An 18,200-nucleotide genomic window follows, 5' to 3' on the forward strand; every position below is an offset into this window, starting at 1 on the left:
GCGTTGAGCACAAACGCTGCGGGTTTCTGCAGACACTCGCTGTTTCAGTGTCAGGTTTCAGCTCTTCACCTTGGAGAGTCAGGACCTCTGAGCCGTGCCGCCGAGTCTTTTAGGTTGTGCGAGTTTCCACGGATGAAGGCGGTGGGAAGGAAAAGTCTGCGTTGACCTCGTCCAGGTTGCCTGAAGGGTGTTGCTTTTCCACGGGAGGGCAACGGTCGAGCGCCGGTAAGGGGCAAAGGTCAGCACGGGTCGGTCCTGTCAGACTGATGCCACTCAGCTGCGAGAGCACACAGGGTAAGGTGTTTTCACAGCCACTCCATCAGTTTCCTGTTAAAGGCTGGACTTAATTTAACTTTTCCTTCATTTTAAAATTTTTAACGCTGCTTTCTTTGGCTGCTTTTTACTGCTTAATGTTCAATTTAAAGAGACAGAGATCTGCTTTTTCTGCTTGACAGGACACTTAGAGGCACTTTTACACAATTTGAAGCAAAGACTTCCTTGTTGCCACACTGCACTTTTGTAAGTTTTGTGAACTTTGGTTCAGAAAAATCTTGACCTGGGCAATCTTAAAAGCCCATCCGAGAGCCTGCTGTCTTGATGGATCTTAATCTAACATCATTTTTATTTTTATTTAATTACAAATCATCGTTAACGAAGCGAGACCGATTCGCTCTGTTTTATCTCTGATGATAAACTCAGTTGTTGGTTGTGTTATTTGTTAAGGTAAAAATGTTCAGCACAGAACACGCTGGTTTATCTCGTGTCTTCAGATATGTGAATTTTTTTATCTAATCCCTTCAGCTGAAGAAACTTGCAGTGACAGAGTTTCCCTGATTATTTAGGTTAAAGGTGCCCGCATTTTCAGTTGCAGGGTATAAACCGTGCCTGGCTGATGAAGCAATGCCGTTCTGGCACAGTATTTAGGGTTTCAACATGAGGATCAGTGTTTCGTTCGAGCCTCAGCGGTCACCAGCTCTGACCTGTTGCAGCGACTTTACTGAAAGTCAGCGTCGTATAAATGAGCAGAGAGGTCCTGTTTCTTCATAGATCGTCTTATCTGCTCCCGGTTATCAGCATCTGAGGAGTTCTGATTTTGTTTTCTCCTTTGTTGTTGTTGATGTTTTTTTGTATTTTTTAGCAAATATAAACAATGAGTTTAAAAGAAAGTCCAGCCGTGAGCAGGGATGCAGCAGCTGATGGCAACACTGACAGGTATGTTAAAAGAAAGAAAGAAAGAAAGAAAGAAAGAAAGAAAGAAAGAAAGAAAGAAAGAAAGAAAGAAAGAAAGAAAGAAAGAAAGAAGTGGAAAGCAAAACAATTTCTGAATATTTCCAGTTTTGATTTGTTCTGCCTCTCTGGATGTCTCAGCGTCTGCTCCCAGGAGGAAACGACGGAGCTAAACGGTGGAAAAGCTGATCCAGTTTTAAAGATTTCCCCTGACTGTCCTACCAAACCTCCCGGATGTCCCGGACTGAATGGAGACACTGAAGGACGTTCAGCAGGTACCAAAAGACTCCAACTGTCTCGTTAGGAGACAAGAGGACCTAATGTGATCAGGGAGAAATGCCTCTCACAGATAATTATTGCAAAACTTTGAGGTGAAACAGAATCCTAGAAAATTTAAACACGTTTTCTTAAATCTTCTCAGCGATTTGTCCACTAAATAAAACACAAAAGAACGGGGAAAGGATTTTCTAAAGCTGTTTAAACTTGAAAGCAAACATTTAAGCCTTTTAGAGCTGCACAGATTAATAAAGTAAACTTGCTCTGTCAGCATTTAACACAAAGTTTTGTTCTTCTTTCAATCACGTTGTTATCATGCAGCAGATCAGAGCATCTCAAGTTGTTCTTATTGACGAGTTTAAAGGTTATTCATTGTGGTTCAAAATGGTCTGTATTGTTTTAAAGGCAATATGTGCCAGATAATTCAAATAAAACGTCAAATAAACAGCACAAGGTAAATTTATAAGACATTAGAACAACTTGCTTTTTGTTGCAATTTAGGTTAAACTTTTAGAAAACACGATTAATGTGATGGTGTGATAAATAAACCTAAAAAAGAATGATGGTTTTGCGGGTTTTCTTGTATAAAAATGTATGATTTTAAAAAAATCTGACGAGTCTGGTGCAGCATCTAAAACGAGATAAAAGAAAACACACTGAGGTGCTGTAAATTAGGTCTAAAGGCTCCGTTCAGACCTGTTGCTTAGTTTCACCTTGGGTACTCCGATTGTATTTGGATAGCACTAAAAAAAGGCATGAATGGCCTCAAAACACATTCAAAGTTTAATAGTCTGAACATAATCTGTCCCGAGCTGAGCTGTAGGACCTCTTACTAAACTGATGTGACCCGATAGAAGCAGCGGCGTTACTACCTGGACCTCTTCAGGTAAAAAGAAATCTGCTTTAGACAGTTAAGCAGCCATTCTTTGGAATATTCTGAAGATACAACTTTTGCTCATTTGTTTTGTCGGCTATAAGTTTAAAATGGAGTGTTTATGAGAATCTGTCTGCTTTGTTGGGATGTTATTGATCAGAGAGGATTACCAGGGCACAGTGTGAGTTTCTGCTCGGTTTAATGTTTGTTCTGATTGTTTTCTGACCCGCTGTGGTCGCTGTAAGCTATAACGTGCTGTGTCAACAGTCTGAGCAGCCTTATGTTGTGTTAAATTAATCTAATCAAACACAGCTTGGATGTTAAGTTCACAGTGAAGCAGCTGATACCCGTCAGCGCTCTGTGATGGATTCTGAGGTTTGTGAAGTCACGAATCCTCCTACGCAACTTTTATTTCTCAAACATTGCCCCTGTGAGGTAATTAAGCTCGTCAAGTGAAGCCTGAAATGCTTTTGAACCGCGTTAATGTCAAAAATAATAGCACAGTTCAGATGTCTGAATGTATTGTAATGCTGAGGTCCTGTTTGTTGCTCACTGACAGGCCTGCAAACAGTGAGCGTAATCGATACACGATGACAAACAAAACACAAAACATTCAAACGGCCAGGTGTGAACGCCGGGTTCACAGCCGACCACCTGCAGCTGAATCACGTGAAAGGTGTGAACAGGCACTAAACGTCACTCTGGAGGCAGATCTGCACGCTCAAGTGTCAAACCAAATAACAGAGCCCCTTTTATAAAACAACGTGTTAGCGAAAGAAAATAATAGAAAGTAGAATTATGAAAGGAAACAACAAGAGAGAGATCTGAGTCTTTTCCTTTGGGAAACAATCCTAATTTTGTGACTCAGTAATACGTCTTTTTTGCTGCATTAGTTCCTCATAACAAACCCGACTGGCGGGGTGAGTGTGCACATTCCACGCTGCCTGTTCTGTATCAGATAACACCGCTGCCTTCTTCTTTTTACACCTCACTGCCACAAATCATGAGACAGCAGGTGGGACTCACCCCAGGGATGTTTCCACTCCTCCTACACGCCTCGCTGTGCCTATAAGCGAAACGCTCGCCGCTGTATTTTGCGTCTTCCTATTTGTTTCTTTCAATGGCGGGTAAATGGAGCTGTTGTCCCAACGCAGAGGAGCCCAGGGCCGTTCCCCTGTCGGCGGCCAACCTGGCGACAACTTTGGCCCCCGCGGAGCAGCTGTGGTGCTCCAGCAGAGACCAGGCGGTCAGGCTGAGGATGGAGGGCTCGGGCCCGGGCTCGGAGACGCCCGTCACCGTCCACCAGATGTTCCTGGAGACGGTGGAAAGACACGGGGATCACGCAGCTCTGATGTCCAAAAAGGACGGCCAGTGGGCGACCCTGACCTGGAGGCAGTACTACGAAGAGTGCCGAGCAGCAGCCAAAAGTTTCCTCAAGGTTGGTTCAATTATTTCTGCACACATCGTACAAATATGTTCGTTGCCGTGTTTTAATATTGCGGACGCTGGAAACATCATTGCACAGGGCCACACCTGTTTTGGATCCCTCTAACTCTGCAGACAGGCACATTTTTCTGCAATGCACAGTCCCCATACCTGCTTACACACCCAAACTTTCAAAGAATCTTACATCATAATTGATTTGTTTCTGGAGCTCACAGCAAATAATTAATCTGTTGTTTTTATGCCAGGGGACTGATTTGACCCGAGCTTTATTGTCCGCTGTGTGTTGGGGTTTGCTTGTCTGTACCATGAGCAAAATATCTCATGAGCCACTGGACGGACTTTAAAGAAGTCCATTTTGTAGCTGCCTGCTGCTGTGTCAGCTTTAGGTTTTTAGTAATTAAATCCTTTTTGTTCATCAAGTCCTTGTCAAACCCTGACAGGAGGAATGCCAGACCTATAAATAGGTTTTGCTTGTTTGGTGGCATTCTTCTGGAAAAAAAAAGATTAAAGATTAAAACGTGTCGACCGCGCCGTCAGTTAGTTTCTTCTCACATTTTGAGCCACTGATCTTTTAACAAACACAGTTTCACCTGAGAGGTTTGTGTGAAATAAACCTGAACTACTTTCCAGGCGTCATAGTTTACTCAAACTTTTTAAGTTGGGTCCTCTCTCTCTCTCTCCGGGCTGAAAACTAAAACCTGGGTGTGTGAAATCCACAGCTTGTTACGTCTCGTGTTTCGTGGCTTTTCAGGTTTCTTGTAGGTCAAAGGTGCAGCAACTGAGCCACAGTGCTGCTGTAGTATTATTAGGATTGTTACTAAAGCATTGTTTTCCTGTGCAGCTGGGCCTGGAACGTTTCCACGGAGTCGGCATCCTGGGATTCAACTCTCCAGAGTGGTTCATCGCAGACGTGGGCTGCGTTTTGGCGGGGTGAGGTCCCACGTCAGGAGCACAGAGTCCCGCTTCGCTCTCTGTGTGCTTTTCTTGCCTCGCCTCTTCATTTTTGTCTCTTAACCAAACTGGTTTGGGCTGATGTAGTTTAAAAACTAAAAAAAAAACAATGCAGGTGAAAGCATTATGGTTTGTAATCAGTGCTGTGTAGAAATGAGCCACAGCAGCTCAGAGAATCCTTTTCCCATCTATAAATCTCACAGCTTCCAATCCTGGCTTTTAATCTGTTTTTTTAAATGTTTGCTTCTCGTGAATGATCGGTTTTACTCGTTTCTTGTTGTCGCCTCACTTCCATGTTTCTCTGTTAGCAAAATATCTCACAAACTGCTGGACGGACTTTAACAAAACTCAAATCGGACGTAGATCTACAAACGATTCACGTTTGGAGTCAGCAGGATTCAAGATGGTCGCTACAGTTAACGCAAAGACATTTCATAAACTCAGTCAGTTTTACAAACACTGAGCTAAATGTTGGCGTGGTAGTAGCTGAGAGTCATTCCCAACACGTACTCTGAGTGTGATATGCATTTCTTCAGGAAATTTAGTGTTATTTTATAAAAGGTTTTAAAGAAGCTATCATTAAAAATATAATGTTTCAGAGATTATAATGAAATGAAATATGGCATAATTCAGGGATTGATTTTATTGCCTTTAAGTTTATTGTTTTTATGCATTTATTCTTCTGTTTGTTTATTTTTATCAACTTTTTGTTTAATCTTATTTTTGATTTTTACTTTGAGTTTGAAAAGTAGTTTATAAATAAAGCTGAGTTGAGTTTATTTAACAAAACAATAGTTGATTATACTTTCATTAAAATAATTTATTACTTAATTCTTCGACTTCCAGGTGAGGATTATCTTGATTTTTTAGCTTAGTTGGAGTCTGTTGATTTTACAAACTTCAGTATTTTCTAAAATTGCTCATTGAAGTTTTAGTAAAACAATAAATAAATCAAAAAACACAAAAGCTGCTGGAGATACTAAAGCTCTAAGAGATAAACTTGGTTTTTATGAAGGGAAGAAGAGAATGGGAATAAAACAGCGACATGTTTTTCTTGTAAAAGCTTGTTAAAATTTAATTTTTAAGGTTTAAAGATTAACAAACAATAAGGTAACTTTTGTTCAAACTGTATGTAATTATTAGCCACTCTGTGCCAGAAAAAGAACATACTTTAGCAGTAAATCATTCATTAATTGTGCAGATTTATATTTTTTGTTTGTTTGTGTTTAAAGGGGTCTGGCAGCAGGAATTTACACGACCAACTCACCTGAAGCTTGTCAGTACGTCGCCGCCAACTGCGAGGCAAACGTCCTGATTGTAGAAAACCAGAAACAACTCGACAAAATCCTGAAGGTCAGGAGCGCCGTCTCTGTCAGCGCGTCACTTTAAAGAAACTACATGACTTTGAGTTTGTGTCTCCTCCATCAGGTTAAAGATCAGCTGCCTCACCTGAAAGCCATCGTTCAGTATAAAGGCGAGCTGCAGCAGAAAACACCGTTCCTTTACACCGTAAGTAAACACAGCAAACCTGATTAACCTGATAAATCCCAGTGACACCAATAATGTTTTATTTCAAGGATATTATCTTTTTTTTATCTGTAGTTGAAGCAAAGCAGCTGAGGCTCAGTTTTGTCTTGGTTTAATGTAGACTTTATGTTTCTGCAGTGGGGCGAGTTCATGCAGCTCGGAGAAGACGTGCCCAACGAGCAACTGGATGCTGTGATAGACAGCCAGCGGGCCAATGAGTGCTGCACTCTCATCTACACATCTGGAACCACTGGAAACCCAAAGGGAGTCATGCTGAGCCACGACAACGTATGTCACAGGGAGGCTTCGCCTTTTTCGTTGCGTCAAAAGCGACTGAACCGGGAACATTCCTGGATAAGATCGACAACTTTCTCATTATTTCTTAGTTTAGACACCAGTAAGCTGCATTGGGCTTGCAAAAAAATCCATCAAAAGAGTGCAGCATGGCTAATTCCTACCCTTCAGGCCCAAAAGACAGTTCATGTTGACTTAAAGATCGTCACTAATGACTCTTTAGTTAAAGGATATAAGTTAAAGCAGGAGTGGGCAACCCTGATCCTAGAGAGCCACTATCCTGCAGGTTTTACTTGTTTCTCTGCTCCAACACAGCTGATTTGAATCAATGGGTGATTAACAGGCTTCTGCAGAACAAGAAGAGGTGATTTAACCACTGAAACAGGTGTGTTGGAGCAGGGAAACAAGGAAAACATGCAGGATAGTGGCTCTCAAGGACCAGGGTTGCCTACCCTTGAGTTAAAGGACGCGTTTATCAAGTTGTAACAACCCTTCCTGCTCCATTTTTTAGGCTGCTGTTTGAAAAGCTGCTAAAAATTCACAACCCTTTGTCTTCTCCCTCATCAGATCACGTGGACGGCCCGAACGGCATCCGTTGCTTTAAATCCGAACAGCAAACAGGAGGTCATCGTCAGCTACCTGCCGCTCAGCCACGTCGCAGCCCAGATGATCGACATCTGGGTCTGCATGAGTTTCGCAGGAACCACCTACTTCGCTGAGCCTGACGCCCTCAAGGTGCGGAGGAGTTCTCGTTGCAGAGACGCGGAGCCGTTGGCGGTCGGTCGTTTCTGACTGGTTGGGTTGTTTTTTTTGTCCCCAGGGGTCCTTAGTGAACACGCTGAAAGAGGTTCGCCCCACTGGTTTCCTGGGGGTTCCTCGGGTGTGGGAGAAGATGCAGGAGAAGATGAAGGCTGTCGGTGCCAAAGGGTCTCCTCTGAAGAAGAGGTTGGCGGACTGGGCCAAGTCCATTGGCCTCCAGTATAACTACAGTGCCATGAAGGGGTGAGTCTGCAGTCACCATTGGTAGCCATTTTTATTCATTTAGTTGCACATTTAACATTAATTGTGCTTCAGGGAGAACGTGGTGCCGTGGGGCTTCATGTTGTCCAACAGTCTGGTGTTTAAGAGGGTCCGGGCCGCCCTGGGTTTCGACCGCTGCAGGATTTGCTGCACCGGCGCTGCCCCCATCACCAAAGAGACCCTGGAGTACTTCCTGAGCCTGAACATCCCAGTGAGGGAGCTCTACGGCATGAGCGAAAGCTCCGGCCCGCACACCCTCTCCATTGCGGAGTATCGCATTGGAAGGTCAGCAGCAAAGCATTATGGGGCTTCAGATGTTTTTTGTTTTTAAGGTGATGTGGTTCAAATCTGTGATTGTGATGTTTAACAGGAGTGAGTTTAGCTGTTTAGGGCTTCAGGTTAAATTAGCAGCTGAACCATCTTGATGAATCTGCTGACAGGTGGCTGTTTTAGATGAGTGCAAGCCAAATATTTCATTTTGTTTAACTCCATCAGGAGGTTTGTTCCTACTTTATGCTTCTTGCTGAGTTTGCTCCTTAGTGCTGCTTCAGAGGAACTCTGAAAAAATGTGATTCCTGCAGCTAAAAGCATTGCTGAGCTGTATAAATAAAATAATGGATCAGAAGCCAAAAGTGTCTCTGACTTCTGGTTTGCAGCTGTGGAAAAGTGATGCCGGGCTGCAAGACGAAGCTGCAGGATCCAGATGCGGACGGGAACGGAGAGATCTGCTTCTGGGGTCGTCACGTCTTCATGGGCTACCTGAACATGCCTGACAAAACGGCGGAGGCTCTCGACGAGGACGGCTGGCTGCAATCTGGAGACCTGGGAAAACACGACGAGGACGACTTCCTGTACATCACAGGAAGGATCAAGGGTGAGCCGAACCTCTGCTTTTAGGATCAAATCAGCACTTCAGTGGCAAGTTGTTTCTATCTTTTAGTCTGATTTTCTCTGTGCACATTTATTCATTTTACACAAATGTTGCCACTTTATGGCCGAAAGTGAGTTACAGACTTTAAAAAGTATGCATCCAGTTTGATGGAAACGGTCTTGAATCGTCTGTCATTTCTTTCGATTCTGCTTCCAAGGCGCCAGATGTTTGTGTAATCTGTTAAAATGCTCCTGAGCAACATTCCCACAGGCTTTCTGATTTAGTAAAATGGAGTAAAAAAAAAAAAGCTTCAAACGTCTAAAACACCTACAGATAAAGTCAAGAGAAATTAAATCTCCAAGAAACTCTGGCAAAAATAGTTCTGGTTGAAAACATTTGCACAGTATTGTAAATGTTAGGCAGCATCATTAACTCGGGTAAAATGATAACTACTGATGGCTTGAACGCCAAACGAACACACATTTTGTTACAAAGAGTTCAGAGAGTAAATAAATAACATTAAAATAGAAGATTAATTAGGAACTCCTTACATTTCAGTGGAAACATCCAGAAAGAAGAAAATAACCAGTTTGGTCAAAAGAACATGAAATATTAGAAAGTTTAGAGTTATAGCAGAGCTTATATATATTCTATGACCCTTCTGAAAGGCCTGACCTCCAAAAACCCGAGGTCTACCAGTGTTTCGACATTATTTTGACATTAAACAGCGTTAAGAATAAAAGCTCCTTTAGAATAGAAGGAACTCTGTTATCCGATACGATCTACATTATAAAACCGTTTTGTCTCATCTGAGAGGGTTTCATGACTGTTTGGTATTCAGGACATTGTTGCACAAACACAAACGTTTCTCACACACTTTGTAGCACAAATAAACCCTCTCTTTTAGCTTTTATTCTCACTAAGCAGCTTTGGTTTCGGCGGCTTTAGCCTCATAAACCTGTTTGACCCCCGAAAGTAAAAAAAAAAAAAAACCCTGATTTTCTGACAGTAAAGATGCAGAAAAACAAAACAATTCGCACACTAATAAAACCACCTGGAGTCAGTAAACTTAAACACGATGAGTTCAGATTCTCAAGTTTGACCTAAAATTGATTTGAATAAGAGAAGATAAACTTTATTGTCTGCCATTAACTGTGGCAGAAAGTTTCCTCCGACTCGCTGTCTTACGTTTCACAACAAACACAAGAAAACAACGACATAAAAACAGAAAGAAAAGCACTCTGTCACCATTAGGCTGTCTGTTTGGTTTTGTTTTAAAACATTAATGATAATGTTTTAATAGGATTAAAGGCCTGGTGTTCCTTTTGGGAATGCATATCACCCGCCGCCTTTCATGCCAGAGTTTTAGACTGAAGTTTATATTTAAAAATAACATAAGGTTGAATCTTTAAATTAATGTCAGCAGGCTGAGAGTGTTGAGGACGACTCTCAGCTGCCGCCGCACCAAATCTTAGCTCTGCATCTGTAAAACTGGTTGAGTTGGGTCCGTTTTAGTGTTTTCTAAAGGTTAGTTGGCAGCCATCTTGAATTGGGTTGTCTCCAATTGTCGCTTGGTAAAATCTGTCCAAGGTTCATGAGGGATCTGGACGACAGAGACGCCCAGAAACACAAACAAGAGGGCAAAACCATTAAGATCATTGATTACTCTCATAAATTCAGTGTGACAACTATAACCTAAACCCTTTCATGGACTAGAAGCGTCACTGTCTCGCTTTGAAATAAAAAGCATTTGTTCTTTCTGTGCAGAGCTGATCATCACTGCCGGCGGTGAGAACATCCCCCCCGTCCCCATCGAGGAGGCGGTGAAGATCGAGGTGCCCATCATCAGCAACGCCATGCTGATCGGAGACAAGCTCAAGTTCCTCTCCATGCTCCTCACGCTCAAGGTAACCGAGCTTCAAAGTAACCGAGTCCCAGCCGCTGCACCCCTAACTCAATAACTGCGCCTTCATTTGCTGTCGTTTCATCCACAGTGCGTGATGGACGACAACGGCGAGCCCACGGACGACCTGAGCCCCGAAGCTCTGGACTTCTGCCGGCAGCTCGGCGTCAAGGCGACCAAGGTGTCGGAGATCGTAGGCGACAAGGAGGCGGCTGTCTACAAAGCCATCCAGGAGGGGATGGAGCGAGTCAACGTCCGGTCAACATCCAACGCCCAGAAGGTCCAGAAGTGGGTCATCCTGGAGCGGGACTTCTCCGTGACCGGAGGAGAACTGGGTCAGCACTTGTTTTCCTCTCTTCTGTTATCTGATGGAAAAGTTATTGTCGGGGAAGGAGGAAGTATTATTGTTTAACTCATCGGTTATTTAAACCCAAACGTTGTTGCAGGTCTGTTTGTGCAGCAGGGGTTGAATCTCTGCAGCAGATCTGACGTCTTAAAAGAAAAAAACTGGATATTTACTTTAAAGTTTACATCTTTTGGTTTGTCTGTGCAGGACCCACCCTGAAACTGAGGAGGCCCATTGTTGTGAAAATGTACCAGGACAAAATCAACAAGATGTACGCAGTGGCTGCAGAGAAGCAGTAGACTTTACGGCTCGAAGGAGAAAGTTTGACGTTTTACTGTAAAATCTTCACTTTCTGTTGCATCAGCTTCGTGTTTTATACATAAAACATTCAAAGATAAATCTCAGTAACACCAACAGACAACGCTCACTTTTATCACTTTAAAGATTAGTCAACTTCTTACATTTTTATAGTTTTTTAACAGAAATTTTCGTAAATGTGAACCCACATTGACTGAAGAGTCTGGATCATAAGATTTTATTTCTGACGCTGTAGGATCTAAAAACCAACAGTTTCTACATGTCAGGATGTGTTTGTAAGACAAAAAAACATCTCTCAAGCTGTAGGCGGACAAGTATTTTTATAAAGCGAGTATAAAAGATATATATCTGTTTGTATTTATCCACTCACATGTGCAGATTTGTAAATCAGTTTCAGTGAAATCAGAGTAAGTTTGTGCTGCTTCTTGTACAGTTTGACTCCTTTTGAAATGTATTTATTTTGCAAAAGATTTTCAGGAAATCGTCAATAAAAATATGTGATTTGGAAGAAATTTAACAAGTGAGAACACATGCATTTATTTCTGATTCTTAACCTTTTTTCTTTTTTACATCAGAACGTATAAAACACGTAAATCTGCGCAGCTGTTTTGCTCCCCGATGCAGGATTGTACAAAAACACAGAAACAAATTATTGTTGCATTTCGACCCTTAAGGCAAAAAAATCCCTCAAATATTGCGCAGAATGTTAAAAACTTCTAATTACAGATTCTTGTATGTATTAAACTAAAATATGTTTTTTGTTTTCAATGAATCAAGTTCAACTATTTATTTAAATTTAGGTGCCACAGTTGACTTTTATGGTTTTCTTTTGTTTAGAAAACCTTTCAGGGGTCACGGGAATTTTACATTTTCAGTTTTTTTGCCCATGTTTTAGAGAAACATCTTCAGAGATTTCCCCTTGTTTAAAAACAGATTTGTTAGTTGGGTTCTGGCTCGATGCTGCCCTCGTGTGGCTGAAAGTAGGAACATCGTGTCGTTCCCTGAAACACAAACTTCATTTAAAAAAGGCAAAGGATTTTAAAGCACATAAAGCAAGAACACGTTAAACCTGATGAGTTAAGACAATCATCAGATGCATCATTAGAGACAGTAATCATTTTTTTTTCGGTTTACTGAAGTTAAAAAAACAAAAAGAAATAGGCCTAAATAAGAATTTAATTATTTTCTAAATTATTTTAGGAGCAAAAAAGAACTGCAGAACCAGAAAATTGTTTCTAATTTCTCAGCCGAAAACCTTATTAAATATTACCTATCCTTAGAATTGGCGTAGGATCATGTAATGACCTGTGTGATTGCTTCTCTGTTAGCAAAATATCTCATTTTGTTGAAACTTTCAGAAAGTAATTATAGGATGTAGTCAACCTGATTCAAGATGGCCACCACAGCTGACTGACTTCAGTGAACACAATGATGGCGGTAACTCGGGTAATTTACAGATACTGAGCAAAAATCCGATGTGGTAGTAGCTGAGGCTGCTCCCCATCAGGTAATCTGAGCTCTAACAGATCACACTACAAACTTTGGAAGGCTAGGCGGTGGGCGGCGAGCACCAGAACATCTCCATCTGGCGGGTAAATCCAGTCAGTTCCTCTCACTTCGTGGTGATGGCGACTCCCCGTCTGACCCAGGCGTTACTGTTGAGCAAAGAGAGCATGAAGCGAGCCACGTCGCCTCTTCCCACCGCGCTGCGTGCCGGCTGACCGCCGCTGTCAGGAACAAAGTAGCCCTCGTGGGTCAGAAACTCCTGGGCTGCAGAGGAAACACAAACATGACGACAGCTTTCTGAACAAAAACAAAAAGACTAAACGTCTGTAAACTGGTTAATCTGTGGGTTGGTTACACGAGGAAATGGCAAGTTTGAAGTGTTTTCTGCGACGCCCGGTTTGACCTCGACAGCGGCGTTACTTTCACCTGAAGCCGGCAGGTTTTTGAGGCCGGGGGGCCGGACCACGGTCCAGTTGATGTCCTCGGTTTTCTGCAGGAAGCGCTCCATCTCAAACATGTTGTTGAGGACGCTTCTGATCATCGGCAGCAGGAGGAACCGGATCAGGTACGAAGACTGAGCTCCAGAGTTGGCTAACAGACAAACGGACGCAAACATATCAGAACAGGCGCCGGGGGATTACTTTTCTCCTTATTCTGCAAGTTGCTGAATTCCTTGTTTGCTGATTTATAAAAGAAGAAGAACAGCTTCAACCACACGCACACACCTCCACGATCAGGTTAAAGTTCCTCTGAAGTGACTCCTCATCCAGGACTGCAGCTGGAATTATCAGCATTTCCTTCATTTTATGAGTTTCTGACTGATTTTATTTAAAGATGGCAGGTTTGCTCTGAGCCTGAGAGCTGCTGCCTGCAGACAAACAGCCTCCAAGCTGTTACAGATGATTCATTTACAGCAAATAAAATAAATTTTATTAGAGCATAACATGTAACAATGAATCCTTTCATTGCCAGGATTGATTTCCTGCCTCTGGAGTTTGTGGAAATGCAAACGAAAGCAGCGCACATCGTGTTTTGGGCTAATTTTTAATTTAAAAACGGTGTGCTTGACTCACGCTCGGTGTACCAGGACGTCATGGTGATCAGCCTGTTGACTCGGGCCTGCTGCATGGCGCCGATCACCGCCGACATGGACGCCGTGTAGCCCGTCACCCCCGAGAAGAAGGAGGCGGGGAAGCCTAGGCAAGACACGACCACATCCTGGTCTTTGAAGTGAGTCTTCAGGCTGTCGGAGGAGAAAATGTCCGTCTTCACCACCTGGAAACACGGAAACGGGGACCCTAAAATGTGCGTCGCCACATTTACGTTTTTTTTTTTCCCCAACATTATTTTTATTGTTTTATAACAGTGCTTTAGAACAGAACAGTACATCAACTCGCCTGACCCCAACCCCCCCCCAACAACCCCAAAAAACAAACAAACAAAAAAAAACAGTTACAGCAACAACGGTTTCTCCATCCCCAGGAGTCAGCCCAAATTATCTTAGCACTGTACGTGGTTTTCAAAAAAATTAAAAAAATACAAACCTGAATGTACAATTCAAAGCAAAAAGATCAAGTGTACAAACAAAGGACATCACTCTAGAACACTGCAGGGGACCACCAGCAACTATCCCTCATCTGCAACGCCCCTCATATCCATGCTCGCTAAATATTGCATAAAAGGACCCCAAATATTTTTAAATAGTGGTAGTTTCCCTTTTATGATACAAGTAATCTTTTCCATAGGTAATGTTGTGGACATTTCATTAATCCAGTTAATAAATTTCGGTTACTGGTACTCTTCCATGACAATGCTATGACTCTTTTTGCAAGGAGTAAACATAAATCCACGGCAGTAATGATTTTTTTTGACATATGATGTCTATCAGGAAATAAGCCTAGGATAAAGCGTTTACGTTTTAATTATTCTGATGATGTTAAAAAATGTATTTTCTGCCACAAATACAAGAATCCAGATGGAGAAATCACAGTCATTGTTAATTTAAAACTAAAAGTTAAAGTTTGTTCAGGATTTCATCTAAAGTTTGGATGTTGTTTTGAGTTTTATAAAGATGATTTTAGCTGTTTTATCAACAATGAGGTTTTTAAATACAGGTTATTAGTTATATGCCAACAAAACTATCCTTTACTCCAATTATTTCCTAATAAATCACATGTGATTCATTTATTAGTGTCAAAAAACGAGCATTCAAAGTTTTAAAAGCACACATTATCTAAAATACAAATAAAAATATACATTAGGCTTAAAGTTTCAGCTAAATAATAATAACTGAAAATGTTCAAAGTACAGATAAAGGTGATCCTAGTCCACCTTTATTTTCTTCCATAAATTTGGTCAAATATTTCCAAAGAATGTTTGTCCTGCATCCAAAAAAATGCAGATTTGTTTAAGATGTAAATGTTTTTTTTTGTTTAAAATAAGACCTAAGTCACATAAATCTAACATAATTATTGGTGTAGCGTCCATAATAGGTTGGGTATCTAAAGTAAAACAGAAAATACTGATCAGAAATAACCCTAAATGTTGATTTGTTTGTATTTTACAGCTGTGTTGTGTATTTAGTGCGCAGCAACATGGAAGAGCTTCAAATCCAAACTAAACTGTGTTTATTAATGAATAACTTAACAATAACAGCGTACTGATAAGTGCAACAGAGACACGACTGTGAGAATTTAACAGTATTTAAACCAGAGCTGAGAGTAAAATATAATCATCTTTTCGTGCAACGCTTCAAGTTTTTGGTCCTTTCATAGCAGATCTGACTTTGAGCGCTGCAGGGAAGGGACACAAAAGAAGGTGTCTAATCAGCGCGACCTTTGACCCTGAGCGGTTACCTTCAGGTTGTCATGACGCACGACGAGCTTCTCCGGGTTCCTGACGACGGCGGTGACCGTGTGACCCTGCTCCAGCGCCTGTCTGACCAGATACTGCCCGGTCTGCCCCGTGGCTCCCAGCAGGGCGATCTTCATCTTCAGACGTCGACAGTTCGGACTAACTGCGCCGCGGTGGAAAAACAAGGATTATTAGGGGCAATAAAAGACGCCCTCTGACTGGTTTTAGTTCCTCACATGACTGAGCTCATATCTGAAACAAAATTTGTTTGTATTTCATGAAATTAAAGAAACAAAACAACACTTCCTTATTACTATTTAAGCAAAAAATAAATAAACATGCATTCGTTACAAGAATCAGCACAAGCTTTAAACTGTATTTTTAAAATAAACTGCAAGAGTTAGTTATTAATTCTGGTTATTTTATTTATTATTAGGATCAAAAACATCTGAAACAAAACTTTTTTTTCTCTACTCAGCAGCTAAGCAGGAAAAACTTATTTTCTTTTCAAGAAAGAAAAAACTAAACAAGTTAGATCCTAAAGAAACATGTTTGAAGCTGACCTATAACTTTAATTTATTAGCTGAAAGTCGAAATTAAAATTTCATCTGATCAGATGTGAAAGAAAAATCTGTGAAAATGTGAACTTTAGGGAGAAGTTTTGCCGATATTTGCAACAGAAATACCAAGCTGGTGTTTTTGTAACTAATCGGTTTGTGTTAAGTGTTGAAGTTGTTTTATTTTAAAGAAAAATAAAAATAAATGTAAAGGCTTATTTCTCCTCACCTATGACACGGAGCTGACGATTAAAATAAAATAAACCCAAAGGTGTTGTGGTATAGTCCGGTTAAAGTCTGATCCTAAAAGTTTCTCTGATAAATAATTTAAAACCTCGTGGATAAATCGGTTTTCTGGGTTTCATTATTCTAGTATTGGGAGGTGTTTAAAACTCAATGATTGGATATTATTAAAAAATAAAACACAGCTTGAGGATTAATGATTTCTGCCATCAGCTTGTAGATTTCTGACATAAGTGAGATAAGACGAGTCGTAACATCTGAGTTCGTGTCTCCTTCAGGGATGGAGCTGGAAGCTGTTCGTCCTCAGAACGATCCTTTATTTGTTTGGTATCCTCCTCGAACACGAGAGAAACCAAACTGATCATCCTCCGTTGCCACAAAGATAATTAATTCAACCCAGACCGCTGACGACAACGAGCCCTTGTTGAAAGAAACATGTTCTCTCTTCTGCTGAACAGAAGAAATGTTTGGGCCAAGAGCTAAAACAGGTCAGCTGCCTGGCGTTATAATTAATTAAGAGCCACAAACCGCTGTTTGGCGGTGAAACTGCAGAAATCAGGGGAGAGTAGCCATCACACAGACAGAGAAGATAGATCTAACTTAGAATGGTGTCTTTTAAAATCTTAGTGAAATTTTTGTTTCCACTGAATTTACTGTCAAGTTGTAAATCAGATAAAGAAATGTTTCAACTAAAAGAGGCATATAAGAGGCATGAAATGAAAAATCTCCTCTTGTACCCCAAATAAGCTGATGTTGTAAGACTTTTTAGCTTTTAAAGAAGCCGTCTCTGCAATTTGTTTTAAATGAGGAACGAAGCTGCTTTGTGCACGACACAATGCATCAAATATAACTTAACTTTTATAAAACAAACCGCATAACTGCTAATTTTTAAAGCAACTAAAAGAAAAAACTGTGAAATGTTTGTTTAAACGAGATTGTTCAATGAAATATCTGCTCATTATTATGTTGTCTTTAAATAAAAAGCCCTTAGGTAGAGAAGAAAGAAATATAAACACATAATTACATCTGATTTGTGCCTGAACAATCCCTGTTCTACAATAAAGCTATAAAAGTCAAACTAAAAAGACTTTGGGAACATTATAGCTTTGTTAAACATCTTCAAATATAATGGTGTCTTTATCTAAACAGCATAATTTCAAACATTAGGTCATAAAATGAGAAGAATGACTTATTTTCTGCAAAATAATAAAGCTGCTTTAATTTTTGGTTTAATATTAAAATACAGTTAAATGGTCCCCGCGCTGACAATTGCACAGACCTAACCCTAATACTAAAACAAGGTTAACAAAACTAACAACTAAAACAAGGTTAAATGTCTCCTTCTGCACCGGCTGATTCGAATAAATGCTTTACAGAAAGTGTTTAAAAACTAAGCAAAGCTGAGTAACAAACATCAAAAAACATAAACATTATTTATATCTGTAAAGTTTAACACTATAACTATAACCTTCATGCCAATCAGAGCAAATATGAGGCTGTAATAATGAATATTTAGTAACAGAAAGTCTGACCTTACAGACAGGAGTGAATGTTTACAAAACAGGATGCCTGGTGAACTTTGACCTCTTACATTCAGCCAACGGGTTTAATTCACGCATTTTCTTTTCTTTTATTTGAACGAATTCATGTCGTTTAAATCAGATATAAATACATACCTGTGTTAGGTGCATCTCAGATAAAGCGCCTGGCAGGGACAGTCGTTAGTAGGAAACAAATAAGGAAAAATATCCGCGTTAGCTTAGCTTAGCTTAGCTTCCGCTCGCCGACGCCATCTTTGTTTACACGTTTAGAGTTGCGTTCAAGAGCAGCAACGTTCTGGTGCGTTTGTGAAACAGCTTCTCTCAGTAAAACAACTTGAGTGTGGGTTTTGACAAATCAAATTAACAGTAAGTTTCTGTGATTTTAAACAAAATATATATAGGTTATCGCGTGAAATCTGAACTGTTTAAGTTAATCATGTTTAAAGT

The 18,200-nt window shown here is 40.7% G+C and overlaps 3 protein-coding genes across 7 annotated transcripts in view; 2 read left to right on the forward strand and 1 right to left on the reverse strand.

The window, feature by feature from the left end:
• Positions 1-11,674, forward strand: LOC108233738 (long-chain-fatty-acid--CoA ligase ACSBG2-like). Of its 4 annotated transcripts, none has more exons than XM_017412385.3 (15): positions 1-294; positions 1,139-1,212; positions 1,369-1,502; positions 3,532-3,815; positions 4,665-4,753; positions 6,007-6,127; positions 6,203-6,283; positions 6,440-6,589; positions 7,163-7,330; positions 7,416-7,597; positions 7,670-7,900; positions 8,272-8,489; positions 10,254-10,393; positions 10,481-10,724; positions 10,943-11,674. In XM_017412385.3, exons 2-15 carry the CDS (start codon positions 1,151-1,153, stop codon positions 11,032-11,034), a joined length of 2,196 nt encoding a protein of 731 aa, XP_017267874.1. In that variant the 5' UTR covers positions 1-294; positions 1,139-1,150; the 3' UTR covers positions 11,035-11,674. The 4 variants fall into 4 exon arrangements, with proteins under 4 accessions (XP_017267874.1, XP_024860842.1, XP_024860844.1 ...); XM_025005074.2 differs by lacking the exon at positions 1-294 and adding an exon at positions 348-519; XM_025005076.2 differs by lacking the exons at positions 1-294; positions 1,139-1,212; positions 1,369-1,502 and adding an exon at positions 2,796-2,812.
• On the reverse strand, positions 11,566-18,023 carry LOC108233739 (flavin reductase (NADPH)-like). 2 transcript variants are annotated; one of them, XM_017412388.3, is made up of 5 exons: positions 17,889-18,023; positions 15,415-15,575; positions 13,633-13,834; positions 12,986-13,150; positions 11,566-12,823 (listed from the first exon to the last, which is right to left on the reverse strand). In XM_017412388.3, the coding sequence occupies exons 2-5, from the start codon at positions 15,547-15,549 to the stop codon at positions 12,666-12,668; spliced, it is 660 nt and encodes a 219-aa protein (XP_017267877.1). In that variant the 5' UTR covers positions 15,550-15,575; positions 17,889-18,023; the 3' UTR covers positions 11,566-12,665. The 2 variants fall into 2 exon arrangements, with proteins under 2 accessions (XP_017267877.1, XP_017267878.1); XM_017412389.3 differs by lacking the exon at positions 17,889-18,023 and adding an exon at positions 17,745-17,790.
• The window catches only part of LOC108233555 (serine/threonine-protein phosphatase with EF-hands 2), a 13,345-nt gene continuing 13,154 nt past the window's right edge, over positions 18,010-18,200 (forward strand). Inside the window, exon 1 of the mRNA XM_017412103.3 lies at positions 18,010-18,119. The gene's annotated coding sequence lies outside the window, so the exon portion shown is untranslated. The remainder of the gene's footprint in view (positions 18,120-18,200) is intronic.

This window comes from Kryptolebias marmoratus, linkage group LG1 (assembly GCF_001649575.2).
Source record: "Kryptolebias marmoratus isolate JLee-2015 linkage group LG1, ASM164957v2, whole genome shotgun sequence".
Lineage (NCBI taxonomy): Eukaryota > Metazoa > Chordata > Actinopteri > Cyprinodontiformes > Rivulidae > Kryptolebias > Kryptolebias marmoratus.